At 48.9% G+C, this 22,635-nt stretch overlaps 1 protein-coding gene across 5 annotated transcripts in view; it reads left to right on the top strand.

The window, feature by feature from the left end:
* The window catches only part of TNC (tenascin C), a 72,699-nt gene extending 65,094 nt beyond the window's left edge, over window positions 1-7,605 (top strand). For 4 of the 5 annotated variants that reach the window (XM_053282603.1, XM_053282606.1, XM_053282605.1 and 1 more), the window contains 4 exons: window positions 537-633; window positions 1,560-1,721; window positions 3,623-3,786; window positions 4,999-5,865. In XM_053282603.1, the coding sequence (XP_053138578.1) occupies window positions 537-633; window positions 1,560-1,721; window positions 3,623-3,786; window positions 4,999-5,109 (534 nt within the window). In that variant the 3' untranslated portion in view covers window positions 5,110-5,865. Of the gene's footprint in view, window positions 1-536; window positions 634-1,559; window positions 1,722-3,622; window positions 3,787-4,998 lie in introns of all 5 variants that reach the window. The other variant, XM_053282607.1, reaches the window with a different exon arrangement.
* Window positions 7,606-22,635: the final 15,030 nt, after the last annotated feature.

Below are 22,635 nucleotides of genomic sequence, written 5' to 3'. Positions count from 1 at the left end.
AGCCTGGTGTCTCTTTTTAGAATGTGAGCCCATCAGGAACAGGGAGCCATCCAATTTGTTATTTATTTGTGTTCCTATGCAAAATGCTTTGAGCCTTGGTAACCTTGGTAGTAGTAGTAGTAGTAGTAGTCATATGAGTAGGTGCTCCTGAGCATGAATCAGTCAGGACAGCTGATTTGCACTCTCCACTGCCCGCAACCCTCTCAAACCATGTTGGTTGGGATATCAGGAGAACTGATCTCCCATAACCCCTGGTTATTGGCCACTGTGCCTGGGGATTATGGGAGCTGTAGTCCAAAAACAGCTGGGGGCGGGGAGGGGCAAGATTGAGTAGGCCTGCTTTAGGGAATGGGGTCTTCGTTCAGTGGAAGAGCATCTGTGTTGTACACAATCCCTGGCAGCATCTCCAGGTAGGGCTGGGAGAGGCTCCTGCCTGGAACCTTGGAGAGCTGCTGCCGGTCAGTGTAGACAATGCTGAGCTAGGTGTACCAATGGTCTGACTCAGTAGAAGGCAGCTTCCTCTGTTCCTGTTTCAGGTGTTTTTAAGAAGGCAGAATGGAGAGGAGGAGTTCTACAGAAACTGGAGGACGTATGAAGCTGGATTTGGAAATCCCACGGGTGAATTCTGGCTTGGTAGGTGGCTGCAGGGTTCATTCATTCATTCATTCATTCATTCATTCATTCATCCATTCATCCATTCATGATTTGATTTCTGTGCTGCCCTTCCAAAAATGGCTCAGAGCAGTTTACACAGAGAAATAATGTACTTCTCTTTATATGCCACTGAAAAGATAATACCTCCACTCCTGGCAAGCCCCCAGTTGGACCCCTCTCGATAGTGCTATAACTCCTCTGGAACCTAATTCCCCCCACCCCACCCCAGAGCAGCTGAGCTCTACGTTGTGTGGAATCATCATGTAAAGGGTGCCTCTGAGCATGGGCAGAGCATCTCCTCCCTCTGTGCCAAGCAAGCGCAACTAGCCTGCACAGCTTTGAGGGGAGAGTTCCTAAAACAGAGAGATGGTTTGTAGGCAAGCTTAAAAATTCCATTCCGGTTGGAAATGAAGCTTTCTCTACTGTGTGTGGGAGAAATCCTGAGGAAGGTTCTGTGTGGATTCAGGCACAGGAAGCTAGAGAAAGGGGGCTAATCAGGGGAGATGATGGTGGTAGTTATAGGGGGTTATTCACACAATCAAAAACTGTGTTTTACCCGGGTTTGGGAGCTGTGTGAGCTCCCAATTTTCCGTTTTGTGGAAGCAAGGTAGGAGGAAAACCTGGGTAGAAGTGACAGAGCCTAGGTAGAACCTGGGTAGCTTTTCCTCTTACCTTGCATCCACACAACCGAAAATTGGGACACAGCTCCCAAACCTGGATAGGACACAGTTTTTGATTGTGTGGATGACTTCATAGTTTAATTGCTAGAAAGCAAAGGGACAGAACCTCTTCAGCACAGAGGGTTGTCAATTGATTCTACCTCCAGCAGGACTAGCAGCATGAACAGTGTGACTGGGTCTGATAACTGGGAGATAATGGGGAAAGCGTCCCTCCATTGCTTACAGGTCTGGATTCGCTCCACAAGATCACTTCCCAGGGCCAGTACGAGCTGCGTGTGGACTTACGGGACCACGATGAGACAGCCTATGCCCTCTACGACAAGTTCAGCGTGGGAGATGCCAAGACCCGCTACCGGCTGAAAGTGGATGGATACAGCGGCACTGCAGGTGTGTTGGGCAGCCCAGCGGGGAAGGATCTGCAGCTATCCCTTCTCTTGCTGTTTTGCTAAGAAGCCTGGTCCCCAAGAATACTTCTGTTAAGCTCAGCAATAACGATATGAATACGATGAATATTTATATACTGCTTTCCAACAAAGCCACCTAATGGCACAGTGGGGAAGTGAACAGCCTAGTGAACAAGCCTAGTGAACAAGAGGTTGCCAGTTCGAATCCTGTTTCCCAGACGATGGGAAACACCTCTATCGGGCAGCAGCGATTTAGGAAGATGCTGAAAGGCATCGTCTCCTACTGCACGGGAGATGGCCATGGTCAACCTGTATTCTACCAAAGAAAAACCACAGGGCTCTGTGGTCACCAGGAGTCTTTCCCAGGCCTACTTGGAGATGCTGTCAGGGACTGATCTTGAGACTTTCTGCCTGCAAAGCAGCCACTGAACGAGAGCCTCAACTCCCCACCCCAAACAGCTCCTCTTTGAACCACCAGTCCCTATCGGTCTGTTTCGGTACCAAAAAAAGTAAATGCCTAATCTCTGGGTTGGGCTCTCTCTGCTTTCGGGGATCATGGGCCCTTCTGCAGCTCATTGCTTCGGCATGAGGTTTCCCTTTTAGAACTGCTCCGTGCCTTGCAAAGGGACCCTTTTCCTATCCGGCTTCTGCTGCAATGTTGATGAACCCGTGGAGCTGAGCCACATCTCACTGCAGGCGCCAACTACCTGCCATGGAGATTGTTTACAGTGGCGAGCGTCACGGCCTCCGGAGCCAGGAATGTGCTTGGCGGCCCTCCGTCGTAACTAACTGCAGGCAGTGAAGCCCGAGAAATGTTGCCTGAGAAATGTCGGTCTCTTTTTTCTTGCTGGGCAGCCAATAAAACAGACCTAATCCCGAGGAGGCCGTCTTTGCTTTGGCCTCTGTCGGAATCTCGGCTGGACTGAACCATGGCCCAGCAGATGTCAAAGGTCACAGGGACAGAGGCTGCAAAGTCATTCTGATGTTAGCCCAAGAATGTGGCAGAATCAGAGACCCATTATTATTTCAACATTGAGTCCTCAAAGCATTTTACATCCCCCCCAAAAAGAAATAAGAGGGTTCCCTGTCCCCAGAGGGCTCGCAATCTAAAAAGAAACATAAGGCAGAACATGGTCTCTAAGGGGCACAAGATACAGACACCTTGTTGCTGACACTAAGCAGGTCTTGGTGTGGTCAGTACCAAGATGGGAGATTCACGTAAGCCATCCTTGGAGATAGAGCCATAGTTCAGTGGTCCATCTGCTTCGAGGCCCCAGGTGCTTTTAGATGGAGTAGCCCCACCGAGCCAAGTGGGTCTTCCTCCCAAGTAAACATGGGGATGGAGCCATCATGTCTGGTTTGCATGCAGGTTCAATCCCTGGCAGGTCCCAAGTTCAACCACCAGGTAGGGCTGGGACAGGTAAAGGTAAAGTGTGCCGTCAAGTCGATTTCGACTCCTGATGCCCACAGAGCCATGTGTGGTTATCTTTGGGAGCATACAAGAGGGGTTGACCATTGCCTCCTCCCACGCAGTATGAGAGGATGCCTTTCAGCACCTTCCTATAGCACTGCTGCCCAATATAGTACCAGCTGGGATTCGAACTGGCAACCTTCTGCTTGTTAGTCAAGCATTTCCCCACGGACTTCTGCCTAAAACCTTGGAGAACCGCTGCCAGTCAGTGCAGACAATACTGAGCTCGATGGACCAGTGTTTGGTATAAGGCAGGTTCCCAATTAGAGAGCAAACCTAGGAATCTTACCCATCACTACGTCAGACGAGTCTCGGGGTTGGATGTCAGAGTTTCTGCTGTTTCTTCATGAGCAGAACCTCAGCCACCTGGAAACTGACTATCTGTTTGTTTGCTTACCCATCCTGCCGTGCAGGCGATTCCATGACCTACCACAGCGGACGTCCGTTTTCCACGTTTGACAAGGACAGCGACTCCGCCATCACGAATTGCGCCTTGTCGTACAAAGGGGCCTTCTGGTACAAAAACTGTCACCGTGTCAACCTGATGGGCAGATACGGAGACAACAGCCACAGCCAGGTGAGCATCCCATTTCAAAGCAACAGTGGGGAGAATGGAGTACACACCATGGCTTACGAAGCCAAGGTTGTTTATTATTCTTATATTTATATACCGCCCTTCCTCCTCAGACCCCAGGTGCTTAACAACTAGGGATGTGCACAAATCGGATTTTGCAATTTGATTCAAGGTTGAATCGAATCAGATTCGATTCGAACTCGAATCTGCGAAGTTGAATCTGCTCCGATTCCATTTGAGTTAGATTCCATTTGATTTGGATTCAAATTGATTTGACCCACTTGTAAAGGTCCAGGGGGCACCAACATGGGGTGGTGGGTAGTTCCGCAATGGGTGCCACCTACCACTCAAATTTCAAGGTGGTGGGGTACTGGTTGGTTTTTTAATGATTTTTTTTTTTTTAAGTTTTTAGTGATTTTGTATATTTCCGCTTTAGGGAATAATGGGGATTTGAAGCAGCCCTAACCCAGATTCCCAGCTTTCATTTTTTAAAAAGGCTAGCCCTTGTAGAAGTGGAGTTATGGAGCAAAATGTGCAGTCACTATTTTTGAAGAGTTTAGACACTTTGGTGTGTACTGAAGTTTCCTCACAATTAATCCCTATGCGGATTCATTACACACCAAAGAGTCTAAACACTTCAAAAATAGTGACCGCACATTTTGCACCACAACTCCACTTCTACAAGGGTGTTTTCCCCCCTAAAATCTTAGTTTTTTTTCTTTCTTTTTTAAAAAATGAAGCTGGTAATCAGGGTGAATGAATAAGGGAAACTTGAAAGTCAGATCTCGAATAGATTCTGGGGAGGTTAAATTCGAGTTTGAATTTGGCCTGGGGTGATGGGGCAGATTCATTTTGAGGCTGAATCACTCAAATCGACTAGATTTGAGTTGGATCGATTTGACCTCAAAACAATTCGCACATTCCTATTAACAACAGGATGGAAACAATAAAATTCCATAAAAACAAAGTTTACTCATTTCTTTTGAAGGCCTTCCAACTGGGTAATCTTGTGTACCATGTAGATAGCCACGTCTTGGCAGGGTGGTTAGAAATCTCAAGGGAAATCAACCACCAAGAATGAAGAACGTTCACCCACCATGCAAACGCATGAGCTCCTGGATTCAGATCTGGCCTCTTAGCTACTCCCTCTCAAAGAAACATCTGGGATGGGTCACCCCTATTCACCATATTTCCTCTCCTGCTTGTCTCTTTCAGGGTGTGAATTGGTTCCATTGGAAGGGTCACGAGTACTCCATCCAGTTTGCAGAGATGAAACTGAGACCGTACAGCTTTAGGAATCTAGAAGGCCGACGGAAGAGAGCATAAGCGGGGGAAAGCCCTGTCGGTGGAGAAAAGAGGGAAAGAGAGAGAAAGAGAAAGAAGGAAAATGGACAGGGCAGCTGAATTTTTTTCCAGAAAATTGGGGAAGGGAAATTATCAGTGAAGATGGAAATCTTACCAAAGCATGGGTGTTGCTTGGCCTAACCTTGGCTCCTTTGAGGATTTTATTGGGGTGGGGTGGGGGTGGGAAAGGCTTATTCAAACATAGCATGCTCATTAGAGCATTTTTGCCCTTGTCCATAGCTGGCTTTCTTTGCACCAAAGACGACAATCTCCGGGGAAGGGAAGGGGGGATAGTGTTTTATACAGCCTTTTTCCTCAGTGGGCTCTTGTTGACATAACTGATTTGGAAACCGAGATGGCTCTGAAGAGCTGCCAGAAAAACAGAGCAGGATCTGGTAGTTTCTTTACAAACCAGCCGTATTCCTTCACACACACACACAATATACGCTGATCTCGTGATTATTAGCCACCATGCAGCTTCAGCTGGTCATGTGGAAGCCCTGAAGGTGTGGAAGCAAGCAGTCCAGTCTAAACACTTCAGCCTAAAATTAATATTATTAATATAATGAAAAAGTTAAAATAATAAGGATGATAATAATAAGCTAAGGTGTTCTCTCTTTTTTTTTTTTTTGTCGTCTGTTTTTGTTTTTAAGATATCCATGCTTCCCAAAAACACAGCAGGACAGTGTCTGATTGTAAATTTTTTAAAAAATAAATAAAAGCACAATTTTACTTTTATGGACATCTCCAGTTTTGCTTATGTGTTGAATTGTCTTGTGCACAGCCAGGTTTATACTGAGGGGTAGCACAACACCTCCTTTGCATGCTGAAGGAAGTCCCAGATTCCATCCACAGTGTCTTCCGTTTTCAAGGAGCAGGTTGCAGGTGAGGAGGAAAGACCCCTGTCTGAGGCCATGGAGAGAAAGTGGGGAAGGGCATCGTTGGAGAGCATCCCGGAATACAGCCTTTCCTGAGCAAACCCTGTTCTGGCTTTGGTACTGGGTCACAAGTGTCATGGTAGGTTGGCTGGGATGGATAGCCTATCAGTGCTTCCCCAAAAGTGTCTTTCCCCTCACCCCACCTGCAGCTACCCAGAAGATGATTGATGGTCCATCCCATGGACCGTTTCTGAGGGTCTTTCACGCCAGCCTTGGGAATGTCCTCTGTTGGCCACCAGAGACTTTCCTCCTTCACTCCAAGGAGACGTCTTTGTTCTCCTTTGGCAACGGTCTCCCCAGAATCCTCCCAGCTAACAGAGAAAAAGAAACGCCTCTGCCTGGCCCTCTCAGGAAGAAGACTGCTCTGCAGGGGTGGATGGTGGGCCAGGAGTGTGATTCAAGGGCATCGCACCTGTTCACAGGGGACGCCCCGTCAAGGCGCATTGGAAATGCACCTTCCCACACAACCCTCAATGGCATTAAAACCTGGACAGGCCTTCAAAGTGGCATCAAAGGCCTTCTCAACTAGAGGGTGTGTGCCCTCTAACATCACATATTATAATGGGGATGCTCTTGTGATATCCTTCTCCTCATTCCACCCTGGTGACGTGGCTGAAGGTTTGTCTTAATTTCCTCTGCATAAAGCCTGCCCTTCACCAGTTTTAAAAAGCATTTCTTCTCGGGTTAAAGATACAGGAGGATCTGTATCTTTAACCATCTGTAACCAACAGTTCCAAATATACCGATGCAGTGTGTGAAACAGAGGCCATGGACTCCATGCTACCTTAGTGTTCATGCACAAGCATTAAGATGCATGTGGTGCTAGAGTGCAGATGCAGATATAAACACACGCACACACCCCTCCAATGGTTACATAGCTAATTACACAGATCCACAAAACCTTGTTGTGGCCGGTGATCATGAGGATACTTTAAGCAGTGGATATCTTTCAGGGTCATTTCTGTTTGCAATAAAAATCCAGTGGGGTCATTTTTTGTCTCAGTTACTTACATTTTGGCATACAAATGAGCCCTTTCTGTTGTTAACTTTTTCTACCAGGGAGTATTTTCTTTTTTCATGGAAAGAAATGATACATCCTGGATATATTGTTTAGCAAAGTTGCTGTTGACAATGTCTTAGAAAAGGGCAAAGTTGCAGTATCACTGACATGCAAGGTTGTGCAAGAGATATGCCACTGGGGTACAAATTTACTCCAACCGTGGATAAGGATTCACACCCTAAAATAGGAACTGTGATTTATTCAGGATGGGGACCATGGTTAACAAGGGCAGTTGGAGCATTTGGAGGTGAGATTATGGTCTGTTTTGCAGGATGCACAAAACTCCCCAAAAGCACTTCTTGCTTTCAGGGACTGGGGGAAATTGGGCAAAGCACAAAAAGGGGGAACTGGGGGTCAACTGTAACAGCTGTTCAAGATTCACTTTGTAAAACAAAATCTTTTTATACGAACAAACCCTCTGCTTGGGTCCTTCTGTACGATATCCTTGGAATAGAAACCAATAAAAGACATTTGATTTAAGCCATTGCCTTGCGCCTTGTGTGTCCTGCTGCTCATCTGACTGCCGCTTAGCAGTCAGGCATGGTCCCAAATGCGGATGTGGTCCCAAAGGCATTTAAGCACTGTGTGCGAAATTCAGGGACAAGCCCAGACGTGTCAAAGAATTATTAGTTCAGGAAGAAGAGTTATGCTTGGGGCAGTTTGGTAGCTGGGCTTTGTGAGCTCCCATTTTGTGCTTGTGTGTGTGTGTGTGAAGGGGAAAGCAAGGTAGGAGGTGGAGGAAGTGTGATAATAAGTTCCACCTCAGATCAGAGAGAGAGAGAGTTTCAATCAGCTCATTCCCTTCTAAGTTAGAACAGTCTTTCCAGAGAACGCTTTCCTCTTTTCCACCAGCAGATGGCAGAGTGGCTCCATCTTTGTGATTCAAGAGCTCCGCTGATTGAGCTTTGGTTAAGAGAAAATGGTACACAAAATGTCTGTACCACTTAACTAAGGTTTTATCTGAACGCGCTGTGGGGAAGCAGCAGCTCTTAGGGATCCGTTCCAAAGCACCACACATTCCTTGAGGTTCTGGTCCACGCCTGCCTCGAGGCGGGCATGGACCAAAACCTCAATGACCTATGCTGGCGAAAAATAACTCCCTAGAGGTTACCAAAGAACCGCAAGGGAGTTATTTTTCTCCAACACCTCCCACAGGCAGCTACATGGAGGTCTGGCCTAGCAAGAGAGGAGAGCTGGTCTTGTGGTAGCAAGTATGACTTGTCCCCTTAGCTAAGCAGGGTCCGCCCTGGTTGCATTTGAATGGGAGACTACATGGGTGAGCACTGTAAGATCTTCCCCTTAGGGGATGGAGCCACTCTGGGAAGAGCAGAAAGTTCCCAGTTCCCTCCCTGGCAGCATCTCCAAGACAGAGCTGAGATAATCTCCTGCCTGCAGCCTTGGAGAAGCCGCTGCCAGTCTGTGAAGACAATACTGAGCTAGCTAGACCAATGGTCTGACTCAGTATACGGCAGCTTCCTATGTTCCTATGTAGCAACTGGCTTGCTGTAGTGACTCGAATAAGGGCTTGTTCGCAAGTGTGCGTTTTCTCATCTCCTGATGCCTGTGAGGTCAAGGGCCCTGCTGGAGCATGTTCCGTCTGGACTGAGGCTTTGCATATTATATGAATGGGGACATGACAGATTTTTCTATACCACTTTTCAACAAAAGTTGCCAAAGAGGTCTAGATAGATAGATAGATAGATGACCTCGTCAAGCGGGCAGCAACCCTTAGGAGCAGGTGTTCCCTCAAGTATCCAGGGCCCAAACCATTTAGCGCTAATGATTCAAAGGCTCTTCTTTTTGGAGATACAGCAGAAGAATAATTACAAGCAGATGTAGACATGATCACATTTGTCAACAGCATCAAGACTCTGTATTACGATAACATGGTGTGTGGCGGAGGGAAGCCCGGGAGACTATTTGGAGCACGATATTTCTGATTAAACTCATATAATCATTCCAGGGATGAGGACACAGGAGAAACATTTGTGTCTAGACAGATATTGTGTGTTCAATACTGGAACGGGAAAGTGCGACATTCTGAACACCCCTAGAGACTGTTCTAAATAGCAATAGCAATAGCACTTACATTTATATACCGCTCTATAGCCGGAGCTCTCTAAGCGGTTTACAATGATTTTAGCATATTGCCCCCCAACATTCTGGGTACTCATTTTACCGACCTCGGAAGGATGGAAGGCTGAGTCAACCTTGAGCCCCTGGTCAGGATCGAACTTGTAACCTTCTGGTTACAGGGCGGCAGTTTTACCACTGCGCCACCAGGGGCTCTTTACCTGCGCCACCAGGGGCTCTTACCACTGCGCCACCAGGGGCTCTAAAAATGATCTCATCTTTGATTGGGGTGTTTTTGATATTTCAAATAATTACAGTAAAATATGATTTTTTTGAATTTTTTTTTTAAAAAAACAATCATTGTTCATTGTGCCCCTGCCCCCCGAACTCTCAGTGCTGAACCAAAATATGCCAAAAATAATTTCAGTTAATTTTTTGGACCGATTGACATAATAAAAAGCAATGTCGGTTACATGTCAAAACCTTGATTTGCTTGGAGTGCATGCTCCCAGTTTCTAGCCACATGAACCCGGAAATTATAGGAACACAGGAACATAGGAAGCTGCCATATACGGAGTCAGACCATATGTAGGCTTCTCGGAGGCATCTGGTGGGCCACTGTGGGAAACAGGAGGCTGGACTAGATAGGCCTTGGGCCTACGGTTCCCTCTAAGGTGTGCACACGTGCATGCACTCACAAGGTTTTTGATGTCTGCTCAGTCCATTTTAGGTCTCGCTCAGGTTGAATCCGGAAGGCCCCACTCGAAATGCAGGTGCGCACACTCTGCCTTGATCCTGCCGCCCAGAACAAAACTGATTCCGCACAGAGATGAACAAAATTAGACGGACCACTGCTTGGCCCAGATACGGCAGGGCTGATCTTACGTTCTCATCTATGATTCACGATGCCAGGTTCGCACAAAATTTCGGGGTTTGTACAACCGACAAACGGGGAGCTTGTGTGCCTCGGACATCTAGGATTTGAAGTTGACCAGACCATTCTTTTAATTGTGTGGACAGACCTTTGAGTCACTTGTCTCCTAGACAGGCATGTACTGTTTAGATGGGCGCGGATAGCGGGAAAGAAGCGACGATAGCATGACTCCAACCTCTGAAACATTTTCAGTCGTATTTCTCAGGAATTTCTCAGGAACAGTTTCTAAAAATGACAGGTTATAAACTGAAGTACAAACTGATGGTAGTTTTATTAGGTGATAGAAAAGATTCTGCTTTCTGCTCAGCCCCAGGGATTGAGGATTTATTGCTACCCTTCTGCCTGTGGCAGAAATTACCCAAGCAAGGAGGCCCATATAATATCAATGTGCAATGCACGGGGGATTTCTTCAATGTACACGCCGCAAAATGAACAGACTCTTTAGCCCTATTCACATGTTCTCTAAAATGCATGCATCATCTGCGTACAATATGCAGGATCTGTGTACAGATCTGCATGCAGATACCATTCTTTTTATGTCCCATCCAAGTAGAGTAGGAAACTTCCTCTCTGGCATAGCTCAGGGCCCCAGGTTGAATCCATGGCTACGACTCCCAGTAGGGACAGGAAAGATTCCTGCCTGAAACTTTGGAGAAGCTGCTGCCTGTCAGTGTGGACAATCTGTGTGACCTGTCAGTGTGGACAATCCTGAGCTGGAGAGAACAATGTCCTGACTCAGTATAAAGCAGCTTCGTACATTTCTGGGGGACGGAGCATAGCTGAGTGGGAGGGAGCACATCTGCTTTGCATGCAGCCGGCCCCAGGTTCAATCCCTGGCAGTATCTGCAGGGCGGCTGGGAAAGACTCCTGCGTCAAAACCTTGGAGAGCTGCTGCCAGTCAGTGCAGGTGATACTGAGCTAGACGGGCGCAGGGTCTGATTCAGTATAAGGCAGCTTCCTAGATCTCTTCCTATATTTCTATATACATTTCAGGAAGCCTATACCCAGATAAAATATATGCACGTACAGTCATTCACACAACAAACATGTACCATGTCTGCACGGGTGAACTCCCTCCCTCCTGGCCCCCGCACAGCCGTTCTGTTTGCAGCAGGCGTTTGCTGGATCAACAGCTCTTTCTCCAGGCTCTTGCCTCCAGCTGCTGCCTTGTGGCTACACCCAGTTACGGACCATTCTGCACATAAAGGATCTGCTAGGCACGAGCTAGGCTTGGGAAAGGAAACTCATAGGAACATAGGAAGCTGCCATATACTGAGTCAGACCCTTGGTCCATCTAGCTCAGTATTGTCTTCACAGACTGGCAGCGACTTCTCCAAGGTGGCAGGCAGGAGTCTCTCTCAGCCCAATCTTGGAGATGCTAGGAAAGGAACTTGGAACCTAGATGCTCTTCTCAGAGTGGCTCCATCCTCTAAGAGGAATCTCTTCCAGTGCTAATAATAATAATAATAATAATAATAATAATAATAATAATAATAATAATAATAATTCGATTTCTATACCGCCCTTCCAAAAATGGCTCAGGGCAGTTTACAAAGAGAAATAACAAATAAGATGGCTCCCTGTCCCCAAAGGGCTCACATTCTAAAACGAAACATAAGATAGACACCAGCAACAGACACTGGAGGGATACTGTGCTGGGGGTGGATAGGGCCAGTTACTCTCCCCCTGCTCAGTAAAGAGAATCACCACGGTAAAAGGTGCCTCTTTGCCCAGTTAGCAGGGGTAGTCTCCCATTCAAATGCAAACCAGGGCAGACCCTGCTTAGCAAAGGGGACAAGTCACGCTTGCTCCCACAAGACCAGATCGCCTCCCTTCAACTCTAGGATAGTGTTAACTGGGGTGGATCTGATTTACTTCAAAAGCAAGAGAGAGACTGCTCTGTGTTTTCCAGGAAACCTGAGCCATTGTGAAATGGGACATCTCCAGGAATTGTCCTCACCAAGGACCGTCTGCTTCTCATTTAAACAGAGGCAACGTTACAGACGGTCAGCATGCCTAGTTTAAGCCTCTCTCACTTCCAGGAGGTGAAAGGGGAGCTCAGGGGCAGACCGTCTGGTTTACATGCCGATGGTCGCAGGTTCACTCCCTGGCAGCATCTTCAGGTGGGCCTGGGAAAAACTCCAGCCTGAAATCTTGGAGGGGTTGCTGCCAGTCAGTGTGGACAATATTGAGTTAGATGGACCAAGAGACTGACTCAGTAGGAGGCAGCTTCCTGTGTTTGGGGGGTAAAGGGTTCTCTCCCTCGCCCCCAGGCGCTCAGCCTAGAGTGCAGGCAGAAAAAACCGCAGCAACCCGCTTCTGCAAGAGACCGGAACTCACTCCACACAACACAGGGCAGGAATTAGGTAGTCAAATCGTTGTGTCAGAAATAGTCCGGTTGCCAGGCAACGGACTGATTGCCCAGAAAGGACGTCGTGGCTTCCTAGCACTGAGGTATCTCTCTCATGCCTTCGTTAGGAACTGAGAATGCCTCTGAGCACATGCAGAGTGCCACTGCTGAGGGCTGGTTTGCACATTTTATAATGCCAGGATGAGCCAATGTGGCTGGGTCGTAGCTCAGTGGGAGAGGATCTGCCTGGCATGCCGAAGGTCCCAGGTTCAGTCCTTGGCAGCATCTCCAAGAGAGGGCCGAGAGAGAGAGACTCCTGCCTTCAAGCTTGGAGAAGCCGCTGCCAGTCTGGGCAGACAATTGTGAGCTAGATGGACCAAGGGTCTGACTCGGGATTCGGCAGCTGCCTATGTTCCTATAACCAGCCCGATGTGGCCCCTGTAGGTTCTGGCTCCTTTTTTCGATCCCTTGCCATATGACCGCTTTCACTGCCCCCTATGCCTTGCTATCTCTGGCGTGCACAGTATAGCAACCAGAGGAGATCTCTGCGAGAGCAGCTGCCACAGGAAATCACCAGATTTCCTTGCATGCTCTTGTGTTGCTTTGCAGCCAGCTGCCTGGCGAGTCAAAACACTTCTGAAATTCGTCAGCCCTGCGCCTTCCATGCCTCAGTAAACAGAAGCATTGTGACACAAGAAGAAGAGGAGGAGGAGGAGGAGGAGGAGGAGGGGGAGGGGGAGGGGGAGGAGGAGGAAGAAGGAGGGGGAGGAGGAAGAAGGAGGAGGAGGAGGAAGGAGGAGGAGGGGGAGGGGGAGGGGGAGGAGGAGGAAGGAGGAGGAGGAGGAAGAAGAAAGAGGAGGAAGAAGGAGGAGGAGGAGGAGGAGGAAGAGGAAGGAGGAGGAGGAAGAAAGAGGAGGAGGAGGAGGAGGGAGGAGGAGGAGGAGGAAAGAGGAGGAGGAAGAAGAAGAGGAGGAGGGGGGGAGGAGGAGGAGGAGGAAGAAGAAGGAGGAGGAGGAGGAGGAGGAGGAGAAACAGGAGGAGGAGGAAGAAGAAGGAGGAGGAGGAAGAAGAAGAAGAAAGAGGAGGAAGAGGAAGAAGGAAGGAGGAGGAGGAAGAGGAAGAAGGGAGGAGGAGGAGGAAGAGGAGGAGGAGGGAGGAGGAGGAGGAAGGAGGAGGAGGAGGAAGAAGAAGAGGAGGAGGAAGAAGAAGAAGAAGGGGAAGAAGAAGGAGGAAGAGGAGGAGGAGGAGGAAGAAGAAGAAGAGGAAGAAGAAGGAGGAGGAAGAGGAGGAGGAGGAGGAAGAAGAAGAGGAGGAGGAGGAGGAAGAAGAAGAAGAAGAAGAAGAGGAAGAAGAAGGAGGAGGAGGAAGAAGAAGAAGAAGAAGAAAGAGGAGGAGGAGGAGGAAGAAAGAGGAGGAGGAGGAGGAGGAAGAAGAAGGAAGAGGAGGAAGAAGGAGGAGGAAGACGAGGAGGAGGAGGAGGAGGAAGAAGAAGAAGAAGAAGAAGAAGAAGAAGAAGAAGAAGAAGAAGAAGAAGAAGAAGAAAGGGGAGAGGAGGAGGGAGGAGGAGGAGGAGGAGGAAGAAGAAGATGCTTGAAGTCTCTCTCTCTCTCTCTCTCCAGCACAACAAGCCTTTTCCTAAAATTGTTTCCTTTTCCCCTAACGCCCACAAGTTCATCGTACCTTGCGTATGTTCAAAGGGGAATGCCCGGGGTGGGGGAGAGCTTGTAGTTGTAGAAACGAGCTTTCCTCGAGATTCTAGGAAATGCAAAAGAAAACACCGAATCTGCTGGTTAAAGTTCAAGTGAAATCTTTCGGATCAGACCAAAGGTTCATCGAGGCCAGCATCTGTTTCCCACACCAGCCCCTGGTCCCCAGCAACCAGGAGTCAGAGCTACACTGCCTCTGAACATAGAGGTTTTGTTCCTAACAATCATGGCTAACAAGAACATAAGAGCCCTGTTGGTCCAGACCCAAGTTCCACCTAGTCCAACATGCTGCTTCCCACAGATGTCTCTTGAGAGCCCACAAGCAGGGGATGAAGGCAGTAGCCCTCTCCAACGATTGCTCCCCAACAAATAGTATTCCGTGATATACTGCCTCTGCACATGGATGTTCAATGTAGTTGCAGCTAAGAAGAGCCCTGCCAGATCAGGCCAAGAGGCCATCTTGCCCCACATCCTGTTTCCCACAGTGCCAACCAGATGCCCCTGGGGGAATGAGCCCTGAAGCAGATCGCTCTTGATAAAGAGTTTCACAACATTGGAGCCACTACAGAGGAGGCCCTGCTCCAAATGGGTCTAATATAGCCTCCTCTAAGGGTGGAATCGGGGTCTAGCGTGTCACAATACACAACACAGTGGGAGGAAGCCATAGCCCACAGAAACCTGCTCTGGGTCTAGCAGCAGTTCCTCGGGGTTTCTGATGGGCATCTTTCCCAGCCTGACCTGAAACAGAACCTTGGGCAGTCCGCATTTAGAGCACGCACTCGGCCGTTCTGCTATAGATGCTCCTGATAAATCTGTTTCCTGCTGAGTCAGTCCTTTGGTCCATGTAGCCTAGCATTGTCCACACTGTCTCCCACCCCTGCCTGGAGATGCTGCCTGCCTGGGATCGGGGATCTGGGATCCGCTGCATGCAAAGCAGACCTGCCCAAGTTCTTTTCGGCAGGAGATGCTGCCAGGGACTGAACGGAGGCAGAGGTGTATCTAGGGAAAATAGCGCCTAGGGCAAGCACTGAAATTGCACCCCCTGTCCAAGCATCTGACACCCATCTTTCAGATAACTTTACCATAATATCAGCTCGAAAATACAAGTCAAGCTTGTTAATCTTTTAACAGTTCAAAAACTATTTAGCAGTAGATGCAGCCAGACCAAAAAATGCTAGAAAATGACAAATTTCAGTATGCTGGGGCTCATGAAATACCCAAATACTATGTGGAGCTGTACTTGGAAAACTAAAGAGAAGTGCCTGTCTAATTCTCTGCTAGGCATTGTAGTATCACTATTACATAAGTTTTAAAAATAAATGGAGAATTTGACTTTTCCCAGATACTCTGAAAATAATTAAAGTAAACTGTGTCGCTGCTTGGAATATATTCTAGTATTTCATAAAGACAGTTAAAATGAGAGAAAGAGAGCAAGAAACTCCCAGTGGGCCTTAATACTAAGGATTTCACACTGATTCAAAAACAAACTCACCATTAATAGCCATATTATTAAGATATCACTCTTAACTCACTTAACACAAGAAGCAAAGTAAGAGCAAATGAATACAATCCTAGCTCATAAGCTTCAGCTCAGTATTCACAATCCCCGATTCTCTGTACTTAGTGCCCAACTAAATAAGTGTACAGTGACATATTATATATATTTTAAAGAAATTACCTGCAGCCCCTTCAGGGGGTCTTCCTAAAGGCCATGTGTAGGGGGTCTGCAAAGGTCCCCCCCTCCCCCTGCTGGCCTCGAGGGCCTCGCAGGGACCATTTGAGTATGTGCGGTGGCCGTTTTTCTTTTCTTTTTTAATTTAAATGCCCACTGAAAACAAAATGGCCACTGAGCATGCTCAAACGGCCTCTGCAAGGCCTGGCATGACCTAGGGCCTCACAGAGCCCATTTGAGCATGCATGGTGGCCATTTTGTTTTCAGCAGCCATTTTTTAATTTTTTTATTTATTTTTAAGAACGGCGCCCCCCTTCAAGTGGCGCCCGGGGCACGTGCCCTGCCTGCCCCACCCTAGATACGCCCCTGAACGGAGGACCTTCTGCATGCAAAGGAGGCATTCTCCCGCAGGGCTATAGACCCATCCCCATAAACAATGCTTGTACCGCCTTATAGCAAGCCAGACCATGGATCCCTCAAGCTCAGTACTGCCCACTCTGACTGGCAACAACTCTCCAGAGTCAGTGTTGTCTACACTGACTGGCAACAGCTCTGACTGGCAGCAGCAACTGAACCTGGAGCTCTCTGAAAAGCTGATGCTCTACCAATGGAATATCACTTGCCGGGGAGCCACAGCAGGTGACGGGGCATGCCCTCACCTCTTGCCTGTGGGCTTCCCGGAGGCATCTGGTGGGCCACTGCGGGAAACAGGATGCTGGACTAGATGGGCCTTCTTGGGCCTGATCCAGCAGGGCTGTTCGTAGGTCCTTGGGCCCTATCCTGGGGTCCATGGTGCAGAGGCTCTCGAGGTTCCTGCAACAGGGTAGCCAGGGGAGGAGAGCTGGTCTTGTGGTAGCAAGCATGACTTGTCCCCTTAGCTAAGCAGGGTCTGCCCTGGTTGCATTTGAATGGGAGACTCCATGTGAGCACTATGAGATCTTCCCCTTAGGGGATGGAGCTGCTCTGGGAAGAGCAGAAGGTTCCAAGTTCCCTCCCTGGCAGCATCTCCAAGAGAGGGCTGAGAGAGTTTCCTTCCTGCAACCTTGGAGAAGCCGCTGCCAGTCTGTGAAGACGATACTGAGCTAGATAGACCAATGGTCTGACTCAGTATATGGCAGCTTCCTATGTTCCTATGTTCCACCCCATCTCCGCCCCATCAGATCATGCTTGTGCACATATGTGCCCGCTGGCGCGCACACATGCAAACCCACACACGCAGGCATGAGCCTAATGCTCCTGGGGAAATGACACATCGGAAACTGAGTCGCTCCTGTTTGTAGTCACAAATGGGCAAGGCTCAAGAGCATCATCGGGGCAGACAGATCTTTATCTCTCGCTTCCAAAACGCTGAGGCTGGTTTACCAACATTTCCAAACGGAAGCCTGAAACTGAAAACCCCGTGAGGTTTTCGCTTTCTTTCACAGTGCACACCTCCACCGCCTCCATCTCTTTGGGTTTGCTCACCGTCTTCAAGTTCCCCGAGTACTCTGTTGTTTTATTTGTTTTTAGTAAAGGTAACGAGCTCTGCCTTTTGAGCTTTCCAGGCAGGTAAAACTGTCTCATTGTTATATTTCTTTCGCACCGAAGAAATTCTCCCCACCTGGATTTCTCCCTGGGTTTGAAATGATCTGTTCTCATCCCTGGAGTTGCCTTAGGAATCTGCTGCTTGTCTTATTCTTGCTTTGCTTAAATCTTTTTTATTTTATTGTATTTGCACATTTCCCCCACAACTGCTCACAAAACAGTAAATGGAGTTAAGAAACAAAATCACACCTGGGGCGACACAAAATACGAGCCCAATTGTCACCTTTAAAAGGAGTTTGCTTTAAACAGCTGCAAGAAAAGAAAAGATGAAACAGCCTCATCCTTGAGGAGGAAACAGCACTTCCTAGTAAGTACGCCCAGCACTGAAGCATGAGCGTACTAGGAAGCTGTCTTATCTTGAGTCAGATCATTGGCCCATCTAGCTCAGTATCGCCTACACTGACTGGCAGTAGCTTCTCCATGGTTTCAAACAGGGCTGCCAGCTTGGACTGAGGTGCGTGACGTCACCACAACATGCCAGTCAGGCGTCCCTGTGTACCAAATTTGGTGCAGCTCGGTGCCAGCATTACAAAGTCCTTAGGGTCAGAGGCACACACGGACATCCAGGTGATCTCATGCGAAGCTGCCATATACCGAGTCAGGTCTTTGGTCCATCTAGCTCAGAATTGTGTGCACAGACTCCAAGCTTGCAGAAAGGAGTCCCCCTCAGCTCTATCTGGGAGATGCCAGAGAGGGGGCTTGGAACCGTCTACACGCAAGCAGGCAGGTGTTCTTCCCAGAGCGGCCCCCTCCCCTGAAGGGAAGATCTTACAGTGCTCACACACGTAGTCTCCCATTCAAATGCAAACCAGGACAGAGCCTGCTTAGCAAGGGGACAATTCAGGCTTGCTTCCACCAGACCAGCAATGCTCCCAATCGGTGCCAGCATTGTGAAGTCACTAGGGTTGGATGCACTGCCCACATGCACAGTCAGGCCACCTGCTACCTTGTGGTTGCCAGCATGACTTGTCCCCTGAACTAAGCAGGGTCCACCCTGGTTGCAGATGAATGGGAGACTAGAAGGGTGAGCACTGGAAGAGATTCCCCTTAGCGGATGAAGCTGCTCTGGGAAGAGCATCTTGGTTCCCAGTCCCCTCCCTGGCAGCATCTCCAAGCTAGGGCTGAAAGAGACTCCTGCCTGCAACCTTGGAGAAGCCGCTGCCAGCCTGTGAAGACAATACTGAGCTAGATAGACCAAGAGTCTGACTCAGTATATGGCAGCTTCCTATGTTCCAGGAGATCTCATAAAGGTACTTTCCGTGCAGAAAGTATGCTTTTTTTAAAAAGGCAAAAGTGTGTGTGTGTGTGTGTGTGTGTGTGTAAGCAAGAGAAAGTACCATACCAAACAGAATAACAAAGAGAAATCATTCTGGTAAGTGCCTTCCGTCCTCACATTTCACCTTCCTGCTACCAGGCAATACCCTCTTCCGTCCCTGCCTCACCAACATGACACCCGAGATTTCAGATATGATGCAGACTTTTAGTCACAAGTTCCACTTGTTCCTTCGGTTTCTGTCCCGCTGGGCATCTCTCTGGTATGAAGCAGCTCTGTGGCTTTCTCTCGCCTCTCCCCTCCCCGCCTCCCATGGAAACAAGCGTTTCCGCTCCGGAAGCCACCCGCAAGGGGTGTGGTGGCAGGCTGGGCTGGGCCGTGCCCCCTGCATGGACCGGCGGAGGGCCTTTCTGCTGAGCATGGGTCTTCCTGGTCCTCCTATTCTCTGCAGTGACCCCCATCTGGGAAGCAGAGCCCCAGCAGGATTCTGGAGGCAGATGGCTCCAGAACAGAAGGAGAACATTCCTGGAGAGAATCCATGACATTCTCTTCTGCATTTCATTTGGGAGAAAGGTGGCTCCCCGTCCCCTGTAGAATCCAGTAGGTAGGGCAGAGCAGATCATGGGAACCGAGGGAGCTGCCTTTTGCTGAGTCAGACCCTTGCTCCATCTAGCTCAGGATTGCCGACACAGACCGGCAGCGGCTTCTCCAAGGTCGCAGGCAGGAGTCTTTCCCAGGCATTGAGCCGGGGACCTTCTGCATGCAAAGCAGATGCTCTTCAACTAAGCGACACCTTTTCCTAAGCAGATAAAGCTTCCTTCGACTGGTCCGTCTGGCTCAGGATCTACACTGACTGGCAGCAGCTCTCTAGGGTTCCAAGCAGGAGTCTCTCGCAGCCCTACCTGGAGAAGCTGCCAGGGCTTGAACCGGGGACCTTCTGCATGCAAAGCAGATGCTCTATAACTGACCTACAGCCCCATTCCCCATATTTTTCACCATCACAGGGATCATAGGATGCTGCCTTCTACGGAGCCAGACTATTGGTCCATCTAGCTCAGGATTGTCTGCACAGACTGGCAGCAGCTCTCTGAGGTTTCAGGCAGGAGTCTCTCCCAGCCCTACCTGGAGAGGCTGCCAGGGAGTGAACCTGGGACCTTCCGCATGAAAAGCAGATGCTCTCCCACTGAGGTATGACCCCCATTCCAAAGTTCCCTGGACCTTTTACATAGGGACATAGGAAGCTGCCTTCTACTGAGTCAGACCATTGGTCCATCGAGCTCAGGATTGTCTGCACAGACTGGCAGCATCACTCCAAGCTTCCAGGCAGAGGAGTCTCTCCCAGCCCTACCTGGAGATGCTGCCAAGTATTGAGCCTGGGACCTTCTGCATGAAAAGCTCTATCACCTTCCTGTAGGGCTGGGTTGAAGCCACAGCACGATATGGAAGGTCAAGGAGAGAGCCCTCTAGCCGTGTGTGAACAGGTCCACAGGGGCAGCGCTTCATACCAAGAAATAAAGTTTGAACATATAACTCCCAAACATGTCTTCGAAATTCTCTATGGCTACAGTTGCTTCTGAAACGTGCTTCATCCAGATTCTGAAAATCTCCACTCACCTGCTCCCAATCTGGAACTAATAGATTAGAGATTATTCAGTCTTCTGGGCTCTTTTTTTTTAAGTGTCCAAATCCTGTAGGGGACGCAAAGATGCTCCGCTGCTTCTTTGCGGCAGCTTTCCGTTCTCCCATCTCATTCCTGCCTTTACTTTCACTTCGGCTAGAGTTTCAGGTCTCCAAAGTGGAATTCATAGAGGAATTTCGGGGTTCTTCCCAGGCAGGGCCACTGGAGGATTTTCTCGGATGGCTTCTAAATACAAAGAGTGTCCATTCACTTCAGAACCAGTAGGGAGCGCAGAAGAAACCCAACTCAGTTCCTGTTTTGTTCATTCTGAAACCAAGGCAGAGAGGTCCCAGATGAAATGAAGAGCGCAGATTTCATTCAGGACCCCCACCTGTTTTCACAGCGGAGAGCGGCCTGTAGGACAGCACAGAGAGGGTTTCCTTCCTTTCTTTTAACCACGAAATTTATTATGTGTTTGCTTGTTTGTTTGGTTATTCTATTTCTATACCACCCTTCCAAAAATGGCTCTGCATTAAAACAATTAAAATCAATTAACAGTTGGAAACAGAAATGATACACCATAAAACAATTAAAAGCTAAAACATTCAAAACAGTTCTAAAACCCTGGAAAACCAGGTTACAACAAACTACAAACATTTACAACAGTTTAAAAATTGTTAGGCCTGGAAGGCCAAGCCAGGCAGATAGGTTTTGAGGGCTCTCTTGAAGGCCAATAATTAATTCAGATTACGGATTTCTGCTGGGAGTGCATTCCACAGCCCAGGAGCAGCTACAGAGGAGGCCCTCCTCTGAGTCGCCACCAGACGCATCGGATTCCCAATTCCCAAATCTGGGTGGCCTGATTTGCATATTATGCAAATTATGCTGTGTCTAATTTGCATTATTTATTTATTTATTTATTTATTGGGCCGATTTCTATCCTTTCCCCTCCTTCTCTGCCCTCCTGTGTGATCGGATCCAGAGTAAAATCTGGGCAGCACATTTGAAATCTGTGTAAATCCGGGTGGAATTTAGTGGCCAGGTGGAGGAGCTGAAATCTGGGGGCTACCTTAAATTCCAGGGGACATGGCAACCCTAGTGCCGAGCCCTGGTGAAATTTGCACACACATTTCCTCTGCAGCAAGTACAGAAAGGGTTTCTTCATTGTAGGGGGTGAAATTGATTCAGAGGCACCCAAACCCACTGTGAGTTTCATCTGTACAGTGAAAGGCCTTCTTTGACTCAGCACAGAGAGGGGTGGGTGGGTGTTGGGGGGGAAGTGGTTTGGTTTCGCCCCTGCTTGATGTTGCAGCCCTCCGCGTTCAAGCAAGATGTTCGGCACTCTCCGGTCCCTGCGGGGCAAGAGGTGAGGGGGCAAGCTGGAGCTGGGAGAAGCAAAACAGGAAAGGGGATTTCCGACAAGCAAAACCAGAGGAAGCAGATGAGGCCAGAGCGGAGTGGGAGAGCAAACAGCCCCAGCTCCTGCCCCTGGCTTCGTCTCCTAGTAGGGCTGGGGGAAACTCTTGCCTGGAGCCTTGGAGAGCTGCTGCCAGTCAGTGCAGACAATCCTGAGCTAGATGGACCCAGGGCCTGACTCAGTTGGAGGCAGCTTCATATGTTCATCCCCGCAGGAGCATCCATAGCTTGAGAGCAGAGCACGCGCTTTGGGTCCAGAAGGCCCCAGTTCCTATTGCCTGCAGCATCTCCAGGTAGGGCTGGGAAAGACCCATTTAAAACCCAGGAGAGCTGCTGCTGCTGATGATGCTGAAGCAGCAGTCTGACTCAGCAGAAGGCAGTTTCCTATAATCCTATGAGTCAGGGGGAAATTCTCGTCATGGGCTGAAGTAAGAAACTGGGTGCCCTGAAGACCTGTGCCAGCAACAGTGGGGCCTTTAAACTTAGAAGCATAGAGTGTTCGGGGTGGGGAAGGGTCTTTGGGGGGGGGTGTCTTCCAGCCCAACTTTTTGCTCAGTGCAGGGATCTGCTACTACGCCTGCCTCCAGCCCCTTCTCTCTTGTCTTCTCATAAGAATACAAGAACAGCCCTGCACACGGTGCCGGATCAGGCCCAAGGAAGCCCATCTAGGCCAGCATCCTGTTTCCCCCAGTGGCCCACTAGATGCCTCTGGGAAGCCCACAGGCCTACAGGCCCTCTCTCCTGCTGTTGCTCCCCTGCAGCTGGTATTCAGAAGCATCTTGCCTCTGCGGCTGGAGGTGGCCTTCAGCTAAACATACCTCCTTCCACATGCCTCACAGGCATTTGTTTATTGCTCATAAAAGTTCTGGACCTCCCAATTGAGG

This window comes from Hemicordylus capensis, chromosome 17 (assembly GCF_027244095.1).
Source record: "Hemicordylus capensis ecotype Gifberg chromosome 17, rHemCap1.1.pri, whole genome shotgun sequence".
NCBI classification, from domain to species: domain Eukaryota; kingdom Metazoa; phylum Chordata; class Lepidosauria; order Squamata; family Cordylidae; genus Hemicordylus; species Hemicordylus capensis.
Note: the sequence above shows the minus strand (reverse complement) of the source record. Positions and strands in the feature narration are given on the sequence as shown.